The 12,268-nt window shown below is 42.2% G+C and overlaps 1 protein-coding gene across 3 annotated transcripts in view; it reads right to left on the reverse strand.

Annotated features, from left to right (window-relative positions):
- Positions 1-2,141: 2,141 nt before the first annotated feature.
- The window catches only part of LOC128890222 (transient receptor potential cation channel subfamily V member 5), a 34,117-nt gene continuing 23,990 nt past the window's right edge, over positions 2,142-12,268 (reverse strand). For all 3 annotated transcript variants that reach the window (XM_054148523.1, XM_054148525.1, XM_054148522.1), the window contains 5 exons: positions 11,961-12,070; positions 10,098-10,435; positions 8,758-9,003; positions 8,082-8,376; positions 2,142-4,267 (listed from right to left, as the gene is read on the reverse strand). In XM_054148523.1, coding sequence (XP_054004498.1) covers positions 4,090-4,267; positions 8,082-8,376; positions 8,758-9,003; positions 10,098-10,435; positions 11,961-12,070 — 1,167 coding nt within the window. In that variant the 3' untranslated portion in view covers positions 2,142-4,089. The remainder of the gene's footprint in view (positions 4,268-8,081; positions 8,377-8,757; positions 9,004-10,097; positions 10,436-11,960; positions 12,071-12,268) is intronic.

Consider the following 12,268-nt stretch of genomic DNA (forward strand, 5'->3'; position numbering starts at 1 on the left):
GAGATTTTATATAATATTCTTTCGGTATATATTTGACAAAAAAATATATATCATTAATAATAATTGCTCAAATATTGCAGAAGCATTAAATATATATATCGACGACCTGATTGCGCCTCTTAAGCATTTATTGTCCCGGACTCGGAACGAATCGATAAAATTAATCCATTAGAGGCATCTGTGCGCTCCCAAAATTCTCCACGCGAGTTCTGGAGCTAATGTACAGAGTGTACCTAAAAAGTGTATTCGCTATTGGACCTTGGAGCTTCCATGTAGAAGTAAAGGAATCTCGATACGAGTTATTCAAGAGCCTCAAATGGTTCTAAGAGCTCTGAAGTCTAAACAACCCCCAACACAACACAAGTCCTCAAATGATCTCACCCTGTATGCATCGCGCTTCCAACAGCCTTTATCCGTTCAACTTTTGTTCGCCAACCGGTAACAATCAAAGGCAACGATCGATACACGTTTGATAATTGATTCGTCGGTAATTCTGCAGCCCTTCCGCATTTCCATAGGGTGGAGCTCGTTCGCCATTAAAATCTCCAAGTTGGAAAACTTGGAATGGTCTCTTATCTCGAGCAAGCGGCGTTTAATCGCGTTTGCTGGTTCCTTGAATTTTTCATAAAGCCCCAACGGTAAACGTGACGTTACACGCTACCCGAGGGAGGGCGTGCAACCCCTGTTAAAGAACCCCCTGGTCCCAGAGAACAACGTTGCGGCCAACTCCGGCGAAAACTGCGCCCCCCCCCCCTCTTGCAAGACTTTTCTCCGGGCAAATTTGTATATTTACGGGCGATTAGGCGGCCAATTATCCCGCGTTTAATTTTTATTTCGACAACCGTGGCGAAGTTTCCGACGCTTGGTATCGTTCCCTCGACGGGAAACGCTATAACGCGTAAACGGGGCCGACAACTCCGCGCAAGTTGGACGATTCTTGGATGTTCAGCACGTGTTTTCATTTCGTTATCCCGCCAGCTCCTTCCCATATCATTACTGTTTCAATACGCGCGGGAGGTGGAAAGTTTCCGAGGTGGTGAACCTCGCTGAGCGTATCTGGTCCGCTCCCCTTTCTTTGCTATCGCGGTTGCGTAGGGATGGGGAAACCAGAACGAAAGAAGAACACGTCGGGAGGCACGTGTAACCGAAATTTTATATTTCATCTCTTCGCGGTTCCAATTTTTACGGGATGGAGGCAGAACGATTTTAAAGAAGGTCATTTCTCACGAGCGATTGATAAAATGTTCTCCGAGTTGAAAGTGTGTCTACACCTATAACATTCGCGGATAACGCACACAAGTATGTCTCTAAAAAAACTATTACAGTTTCCTTGAGTTTCCTCGGAACAAATGGTACGATGAGAGATTATTTAATTCTCATTTTTATACGCTGCATTAGGAGTACCTGCCGCGCCTGAGTGGGTACTCGCACGCTAAAAATAGGCCAGTGACATAGTTTATTAATGAAATTGCCCCGATAAGAGGACTAATTGCTGTTGCATGTTACCGCGAGCAACCATACTCGGCTTCGCGCACCTAAGCGTTCCGAGGGCTTATTTAACGGACTTTCTTTAACGCGTTGAAATATCTTCCACGCGAGTTGCGTTAATCGCGCGAACCATTGCGCCGTCGCGGGAACGTTGTTGTTGATCCTAAGACGAATTAATTCTCTTCTTGTCTATGCCTGAGCGAGATGGCACGTACGCGAAGGGGAAAGATCAATTTGGTCCCTGATAAAGTTTATCTAACAAGCGCGTTAGCCTGCGAGAGCCTCCGAGGAGAGCTCCTTCCTTCAATCGCTGACGCGTTCCTCGACGACGGAGGTGTCATATTTTCCAAACGAAATGAGTGATTAGCACATACTTGCCATTGAGCCTCGCCTACACTCCAGAACAAAATTCCAGCACGCATCTTGTATCCACTAAAAGGCATTCCAAATACTTCGAGCTCTGTTTTTTTTAACGAAAGACAGATATAAAGGAGGTTGCCTAAACTGAATCGATTCTAACAGCTATCGCTAATATTTTATTTGAATTCTGTCAATATTATCACCGGTATTTGATTTGTATTTTATAAAAGTAAAATCAGTTTTTATTTGTCTAAATATTACAATTTACAACTGGTGTAGACAAACCTCCCTTATTATTTATGTACAAAGTGTCTGAAAATGCAAGAGTAAACCCAAAACGTACAATAACGTTTTCCCATACAAAGCTTCGTTTCGGTGAAAATCGATTTCGAAACCGTCGGGGTTACGCTCTAGTGTTATTAACCCTTTGCTGATGGAGCAGTTTGAAACCGAGCAATCACTGTGGTCCTACCACTTTTTTATATGTCGCAAAAAAAGGCGCACGCATGTAAAAATAGAAATAAAATGGAGCCAACTGTGATTACTATGGTAACTCTCGAAACACGAGCACGTGTATTCATCGAGTCCTGTTGATAATTTTTTTCTTCCTCTCCGAAACACACAGAAAAAATCAAGTAATCAGTGCAACTTTTATTTAGTCTGCGAACGTTTTGATTGTAAGAGGCTTAACGTGAAATTTTCGAAGGGTTAAGCGATGTATCGATCGATGCGCACGCAAATTTTGATTAAATATTTAAGTATCGTCTGTCTGCAGAAAGTAGAGGAAGACGGATAACGAAAGTATAAATAAATAAACAGGAAGATATTTTCTTAAATTAAAGACGAGCGAGTCTCTAAACAAATTCAACCAGCTACGTTTACATAATTAACTACCTGCAGATCTGGTACATGTCTGGGAGTATCTTTATAATATTCGAACACGTAAAAGCATAATACGTTGGATTCGGATACGACGTACCAAGGGAAGGGAAAACCTAATTATCTCTTTCGTTCCTGACGACACAGAAAAATGTTTGAAACGTAATTTGAAAAGCTCCAAATGGCGTATTTGCATAAGATCTAATTACGCAAAGGCATTTAAGAATCGTCCATTGTGGCCGAGGTTTCACCACCCAAACCCTTATTTAAATATTGCTTTCGCCAGGTGTGACGATATGAAAATCGTCAGTAAATTAGAGTTGGATTATAGAGTTTTCATTTTCGTGTTTTCTGGCACTTTAGAAAATCCACTCGAAGACAAACTTTGGAGAACTGGAAGAAGAAGGTATTGTTATTAAATATTGAGCAAAGATATTTTATGAATACGAGGCTGGGATCTGGTTTGCTTGGATGAAAAATCGACTTCTTTTATTAATTACATTTTCTAAAGGCTGGAGACCTTAAAGTTACGTCCTTAAACTTTATGGCGATATTCGAAGATTTATAAAAGTTTGAGAGAACACTATACGGGTCGTAAAAACACAACTTGAAACGTCAAGGGGCTGCATACACCCATGTGGGTCGAACTGTTGATAAAAACACAAAGTTCAAGATGTATCAAAGGATTTTCAAATAAATGGAATTTTTTTACCCTGAACGAAATTGGCAAATTCATCTGACCTCGTCCTAGGCACATGTATCAGAGCTTGGGCAAACGTTACCCCGAATGAAGCATAAAAATTCCAGATTTATTCTCAGGAATAAAAACAAACGAATCTGTCGCTTACTCCGCGGGAGACTGAATAATTCACTTGTTTTTCTTCCCGCGAATAAATCTGGCGCTTTTATTCCAAAGATGATGGCCAAATGCAACTCCAAACTACATTGTTATAGTAAATACTGCGCAATAAAAAATAAATGTAAACATATAATGTATTATTGACTGACTCGATTTACTCACCGTAGCTTTCAAGATATTCTTCTTCAATAAAACTCAAGTGGTACGTAACATATATCCAACCTTTTCAATTTTAATAAAATCATGCTCGATTGCAATTGAATATAACAGATGTTGAAGACACCTTTGACGGACCCTTTACACTCGGAATCAAGTCTGCCCACCTCCGGGACCTCTCGCGAGTCAAACGCAGCTCCGCTAATTCTCCCCAAATCCTCCAAAAACCCGAACGTGATGCGACAATTTCCAGTTACAGATTCCTCGAGCCCCCAGCTTCCAAGTTCCACTTCATTTCCGCTGAACCGGGGCGAGCCAGGGCTTGCGCATAATATCGTAAAGTTTCGTTAAGGACTGTCCGGCAGATTTTCCTCCCAAGCCAATATCGTGTTCATGTCCTTAATGTCACGTGTGCTCCATGGCTCGAGCGGATCCGTGGGCGACGTCGGTGGCGAAACCGCCTTATTCCGCTCGATCGATTCTCTTCTCCTCGGTGCAGGCTCCTCTATTTCCTTGGGCGATACCCTGTGTGCATGCATCGCGCAGAACAAGAACCATTAAACGAACGGTCAATCGGACGACGGTCTTCGGGGCCCGGGCGTAAACATAAATTTCAATCGAGAATAAGTAAACGGATTTTCGGCTCCGTCGATTCGCCGGGAAGGAACCGATAAGACGTTTCAATTTTTCCTTTGTTATGCTAGAACAGTACGAGTCTGGGAAGGTGGTGAGGGGGGAGGGATCGCATATTGAATACGCGACTGCGACACGAGACGGTGTACGTATAAACAAACATTGCATTATATCAGAGTTTCAACGTGAGTTTTGTTAGGTTTGCATCCTTTCAATTTGGTTTTCTCGCGATCAACTTGTCCCGTATTTATGGCCATATGCGAGCGGGGATTGCGTTTGTTTGCCCTAGGGATCTGCGTGTTCGACGAGTGGGTAATTTATCGCTTTATCTTTTATAAATGAATCGCCGAAAGACTTTGTATTAACTCTTTGTGAGTGAAAATCAAGCACGACGATGCGCTCTGATTTTGTTTTATTTGTTATCGAGTATACGTGTAGAATTTCCGGGGAATTGTATCGCAATTTCATCCGTTACAAGAAATAAATGGTTCTCGTCCGCGAAGAGGCTTCGAAAGCATTACGTTTCGTGCCCGTGAAACACAAGAAAGACATTTCAATTTGCTTTCGAATATAAACTGCTACCGTTACTGATTGCTTTTGCCATTTAAATTCCTTCTCCCCTGACCAATATCACGTTCGTTATTTCCAATCGTGTTACCGAACGCTTGCATATGTCATGATCCAATTAACGCGACAGTTTCACGGTACCGTGGAATTAATTTAAAAAAGATCGATGCCGTAATCGATCGTTTATTACATCAAGGTTTACGAAATAATTGTGGAACTCGGCCCTTTTATTCGAACGGACTCCAATAACAGACGATAGCAGCCTTGGGCTAACTAAATGACATTGTAAACCATCCAATCTCACTTGGATTACTTGTTTCGCAGTGTCATTCATCAATTAGGCCGTTTCCATCATCTTTGGGACAGATATCGTACGACAAATCGATGGATGGAGCGGGTAACATGGTCCGTATACCAACGAGCACGTAACAGTTGATTCGTTATATTTAACACCAGATTTACAAAGACTTTTTGTACATCTATCTCGAGTTAAGAGATACCACATTGACCTAGCGTTAACAACAAAAAAACAACGAAACCGTCGCGTTAGTTGAGAAACACTGCTCCGGTTTAGCTTATTTTTTCGTGGAATAATAAATGGGGAAGACGTCCCATTACGATGATTAATCGCAACGATGAGAATTGCCACGCGGCTTAATTCTGTCGTAGGAGTTCGAATGAAAGACGAGGGACGTGTCCGTGAAAGTGGCCGCGAGCGGAAAATCCGAGGGAAACAGCGACGAATCTAAATAGGAAATCTATGTTCCGATATTGCGTGTTCTTGAGACCCAGGCATGTCGACACAATCGATCGTTGATACTGTGGCTGTGCCAGAATCGGCGTGACTCGCCGCGAACCATTGTAACTCCGCCATTATGTTGTAATTATTGTTCCGAGTTTGGCCAGAAAGTTGTACGATTCTATACTTTCATTTCCATACCAATGGACATTGGTTGAATGTTTCCGAGTGTATAGAACGGAATGTCGTTGTAGCTAGGAGGACTTCCGGCGAAGTTATTCGATTTTAAGAATGGAGCAGTATAGTTCGACATTCGACAAAAATTAGTTTTGTATAATGTAATATATTTTATACTGCATATAGAAATATATAATTCGTGATGTAGATCCGTACTGACGGTTCGGTTGAATCGATCAACAAAGTGGTAGAAAATTATAGAAAAATGTCCATGGAAATCCTGTGAAATGTTAGTCGAAAAACGCAAACGCTGTACTAGATATTTTGGTTACACGTACATCGTGAACTGATTGCTCGATGTCCTCCAGTTCGAAACAGACACTGTGCCTGATAATTATCTCAGACTCCTCGAGGTCGAATTCAGTTCCTAATTGAAATGTACGTTCAATTGTCATGAAATGTAAACAGTGCTGAGAGAACAGGACAGTATATATCGGAAATACAATATCGACAGTTCCCATCGAATGCTACAACGTTTGAAACGTCTACTGAAATATCCAATTTTCAATGTAGTTGCTTTATATCGCTTTCGCGTGAAGCGCGCCGACGAGGATTGGTTTATGTTGAAAAAAAAAAAAAGGAAGAAAAAACAAACTTAAACCGTTTCGCGAGAGAAATTGCAAAATACGATCAAAGAGAGATAGACGTCGTTGAGCGACGCAACACCTTTCTCTATCAAATTTATTCTATTTTCGCTTAAAAGAGGGCTACGGTTCGCCTCGAGTCCCTGAAAACACCCTGTATAATCGATGAGGTACGAGTCAGCGAAGAGTCGGGAGACGAAATTCTCGAAATAGCTTTCTTTTCCATAAATTGTGGAGATACTAAATTTTGCAAGGATCTGCTCGACACACATTGCTTTATAACCAACGGTTTCCCTTCGAGAAATCGAAGACTTCGATCGGCTATAGAGCGCTGTCTCGTTTCCCGATGCAATTACTACTTTCCTGTAATGGTATACACGCGTATATAAGATGCCTCCTTAGTTTTGTTAAGCAACTCTACTTAGACTTCAAACGACTGTTGCCACTCTCGATAACCATCCTAACAAGCGGCTTCGATTCCGCTGCGTACCTAGACCTACTGACCTCGTAGATAGGTACTCTCAACCCTCTCGGTCGGCAAAAGAAAAGCAAGGTACTGCATTCTATGTGTGTTATTTAGACACAACTTTGTAGAAACAGTACTACAAAAGGTATTTTCAGTATTGTGTTCTAAAGATTTCAATCCTAATTTCTGTTGAATCACGAAAGCATCATTCTATATCGTAGAATAAGGGGTATAACGACTGTCTCGATGCTACGGGAACACCAGTGCTCAACTATTCGAGGCCCAGACACCGGGTGGTGCGTAAGCTGAATCCGCAGAAGCCAGTTCCAACGATCCTCACTGGATTCTATATGAGGATTTCAGCTCGAGTGGACTCGGAACCCACGTTAAACGCGAGTAGTGTTGAAGACGATTCCGTCACTCGAATTCGATGTAAAAGTCGTTACTTGAATGCGGGTATTAAAGGTAACCCGATTCGCGGCAACCTCGTTCTGCATCTATAATCTGTCGACAAGAATTTCATCTTTCTCGACGAGATCCACCTTCCAGCGCGGTTATATCGTATTACCCTGCGGTATGAATAGTGCAACTGTGCACCGCAACTACGCTACAAACCACGAGTTCCGTCGAATCCCGACACTCAATCGATTACAAGTTTATTTTCGCGGTTCCGGTAATACTGGAACTGGGGGAATTTGTATGTCTGGGTGCTCGTATTAATGAACTTAGCGAATAAGTGATGTTATGTATATACGATTCAAAGAGAGTTTGCGTGGGCGTTTTGGGACAAAGGAACAAGGATTTCATTCTTCTCGACGAGGTTTATGTGCTATAGAAACTATACCGTGAACCAGGAGCTTTCGATGTTCGATGGATTAAGAGGAATTTTATGGCTTTCATAGTTCACGTGATACTGGAACTGGGCAGGCCCTCTCGAATCCACAGAGGGTGGAGCATCGAGGGCGAAAGTGCAGCTTACTGACTTGAAATGTATGTATCGATAATTTTAGAATGTCTCATGGTATCTCAGCAAAGGTTACTTCAAAAAATAGTACAGAAGTCCCATCTGTATTATTTTTAATAATTGTATAACCTGCAGGATTGCTTCCGTACCTGTTTCTGGCCGTTTTGGGGCGACGCTTATGAACTTTGCTGGAAGCTCCGTTCTGGTTTACTTGGGATTTAATTGTTTCGGCGGACCCGGCACGACCTTCAATTTGACGGTTCGACGGGTTCACTTCGGGATCGTTGAGCAACGGCTGGTATCGAGGATTTCCGTCGACGGATGTGGAAGACGTGGACGACAGCTCGTCGTCGCCGTGCCGTGAACGTCTTCGTGTCGTGATAAATCTGTTGTTCGCTGATCTTATTCTGCGAAGACGTGCCTCGGTTCCGAGCAGGTTGTCGCCTATGGTAAGGCGATCAGTTTTCTTAGGGGTAGGGTAACCGTGGTGTCGCCGTCAGGAAGTAAGTTCATCTTTGCAATTTATCATCCTGGCCAGATTTATTCCTTTATCATAATTTATCGCGATATCCAACATTCGGAAAATGCAAAATTCCCTTCACGCGGATAACAGGTGACTCGTTTCGATTGTATCGTTTAGGCGAGAGGGACAAGGACGAAAATTTGAAGATAATTTAAATTACTCCCCAACAGGAATTTATATCCGAGGTAATAGAAACTAAGGAATATTATTTAATCGAGTCCTTTAACCGAGTAAAAATAGAAACTGCTGAGTTGTTAATTGATTCTCCTATAACGACAAGTCAAGAAAGGATTTATTATTACCGCCAAAGTCGTTGTCGCTGGATTCGACGAAATATTGCTTTTTGACGACCGTGGTCTGCTCCTCCACGGGTATTTTGGTCATGGTAAATTGTTCCAAAATGTTTAGATTTACTTTAGAGCTTGCTGAGGTCTCGGCGCTTGCCAGGACACGTTCCGCCATTTTTTTTAGAATTTCAGGATCAATCGTATTTTCAGAAGCAATCACGAGGTCCAAAAGAGGATCATTGATATCCTCAGCGGTAGTATCTGGAACATAAATGTATATTTAGAAGAAATGAATGACCAAACAGTCGGCAATCATCGAGAATCGCATTGTGATGTATTTGCAATGGTATATTATAATTACTGTACAATGTAACACGAATTGTATCGTAAGTTTTTCGTTTTTGTAGTAACCAGATTGGATCCTGTAAGCAATGTCCTCGTCATTCATACCTCCATATGAAACCTCCGACGACAGAAATAGACTTGTGTTCGTTACTTTAATATATAGAGTCGATTCCAAGTTTTATTAATGTTCCGCGCACAATGCTGACGTAATAAAAGTTGGTGGAGCCGCGTTAAATCCTGATGAATGTGAATCGTTTCGCGCCAAAAATGCTTGTTATGCATCGAAGCTCGCAACGCCGTTGAAAAAATGATAACATATCGTTTAGTCGATTTTAACTGGAGTAGATTCGAACCAAAGATTCGCAATTTCACAAATAACTGTTTCTACCTGATCTAAACGTCAGATTATTCAAATCCTCTGCGTCGCAATTTTGAAATGGAACCACGTATTTTGTAACCGAGAGAGACCTTACGATAACGAGAATTGATTCGTAGAACAGACACAGTTGCGAAGTTCTTATAGCGAAGAAGTTAATGTCTCCCGAAACTTCACCCTTAAATATGATTTAAACTATTAACTGGGAGCATCAAAAACTACTTATCATTATCACCGTTATCTTCAAGCTCTACTACTACTCGGAAGCTCGTTTAAATATTCGCGAGCACATTGGCGAAGTCTCGCAAATGAGTGAGAGTGCAGAGAATATTATTTTAATGAAACGACTATTAAATCGACTGACGTTCGTAACTGACACGATGAAGTCAATTATTGTATCCAATTCTAGCGAACTAATTCAAAAATGTTCTCGTTCAATTCCTAGTATCGTTTCGAGGTATCGAACAGGTGTCGAAATACGTTGTCATTGATATTACTGTAACTATTAAGGTACGATTGTCGTCATCTTTTGTAATATCGATACAATTCAGGTAACAATGTGTCATTGAAACTTCGATAGAAGAAATACGTAGCCGATGAGGATTATTGGAATGTTTTTATTTCTCACACTTACGACTTGCATTCTTTTGGTTCATTTTCTGCACGTTCACAGGCTCGCTTGGCTTCGGGTTTAGATCACTTCGACCATTTTGTTCCTTGTTCACGATCACCTTGGGTGGATCCTCCGGGGGTTGAACGGTTGTCGACACTCTGTCCTGATTATTAGATGCTACTTTTGTTTGATCGTTCGAAGTCTTTGGCTTCGATGGTTTCGGTTCGATATTGGTTGGAATTCCTTCCGTGGCGGTGGTCAAGTCTATATCATGGGCGAAAGCCATCATGTCCAGAGCTGTAGTCAAAGCACCCCCAAAACCAGCTGTCACCGCAGAGACTTCTGGTTGATCCACGTTTCTGTGCAAACCAACACGGTAACCATCATATTTTTGCAAAATCGAAACCTGAGTGGTGAGTCGAATCCTCGTTGTTTGGTTTCACCCTATATAGGCCACTGGTACTCATTGCTACCACTAAGGAAGGGGCGGGAATTTTGTATTTCCAAGTTCCTACGCTCATCCGCAACAAAGCGAAAAAAAATAGCCTTAGAGCTGCTTTTTGCACACGAGTAGAATGTATATAAAAGAAATGCTTGCGCAATACAATTCAAGAGAATTCAGGTCTCATTGTTTACCGTGTTCCTCGAATTGCAGCTCAAGATTCCAGACTATTCGTGACATTAATGTTGTCGAAGTCCAAACGACAAGTCGAGCTCGAAGCAATTACGCCGGCGATAAAAAGCGACATCGCGGTGCGCGCTGAATCATCCGCGCAAGGTCGACGTTTGAAAAGTTATGGTCGCAATGTTCATGGACGCGTAGACCTCGATACAAAGGATAGGATGGAGCGCAATGACGATCAAACTAGAAACTCGAAACCGTATTCCAATGTAATACAACGCACCCCTCGATTTTTATTTAGTCCAGAAAGATGTCCGACTATCAAATTTCGTGTACCTGTCCGCGGTACCGCCACAGTCGAGTCCGAAGCACGCGACACTTTCACAGAATTCGCTGTAACTAACTCGAATTCGCGGGTCTCGAGAGGATGCCAGGCTTATAACATCTGACATGACTCCAGGAACTCATTAACTATCCACGAATTCCAAGGACTCTCGATGCTCTAGGAATCCCGTGGTTACATGAAGGTCTTAGCGGTTAAGGAGATCACGGTGTTTTCGATCTGAAAGCGTCCAAGTTCCTAAGGTCTCACGCGAGAGTTTCAGGAGGATTCGTCTCTGAAATTTCCCAGGGACACCTCGGAGGTCCGAGGCAATTCCAACGTCACGGAAACCCATTGAAGACGGAATTGTCGCGTAGCGATACCAGGGATAAATCGAAAATGGGCCTGCAGCGTTTCATTTGGGCCTCGAGCGCCGTTATCGAACCTTAATCATAGCCACGACCCTGACGTGTTTGATACGATGTCGTACAACCCCAAACGCCAGCAGTGTTCAGTTATATGATTCCCGAGGTTGACGCTATTATGGCTCGTGACCCTGGAGATGGTATCTCGTTTCACGTGTGGGAGGACGACAGTATCGTAATTTGACAAGCTGGTCTCATCGGTATTAGACTGCGGCTCTGTTGGCGATACTCGTCAAGCAAACGATAGCCATGATGGAAATGAGATTTTTATTGTCGCTAAAGTAACTTTTATGTGTATACCTATATATTTGTACATATTAAAAAATAAATGCGTCGTCCCATAAGTAATTTTTTATATTATTCCTACAATAGATACTTTCCTCTTATGTATCTTTAATCAGGATCGAATGAATCTCTAAATAATCGTAAAAGTACGAACCAAACTTCTGCATTGAGAGTCAGAGTGGCAACGTTACATGTGGGACGACGTAATATTTTCCATTTAACAATATTACCTGACTCTCACAGGCGTGGAGAAAGACGCACGTCCCCACATTATTCGTCGCAGCTCCTCGCCGGTCATGCCACGTTTCCTCAACTCATTTATCGTTACTTTCCCAACGCGCTGTAAGTATAAATCACGTAATCTAGAAAGTAACGAACTGCGATGCAACCGGGAATTCGAGCTAAATTATAGTCGTTACACCGTTGCAATGTTATAAACAAATTGAATTCGTAGCGGCCGTAAGCAATATTTCAATTCCTCGAATCGTTGTATTCCGCGCGTATGAATATTTAATAGGATTCGCCGAAAGATAAAGTA

This window comes from Hylaeus anthracinus, unplaced genomic scaffold (genome assembly GCF_026225885.1).
Source record: "Hylaeus anthracinus isolate JK02 unplaced genomic scaffold, UHH_iyHylAnth1.0_haploid 12000, whole genome shotgun sequence".
In the NCBI taxonomy this organism is placed as follows: Eukaryota; Metazoa; Arthropoda; class Insecta; order Hymenoptera; family Colletidae; genus Hylaeus; species Hylaeus anthracinus.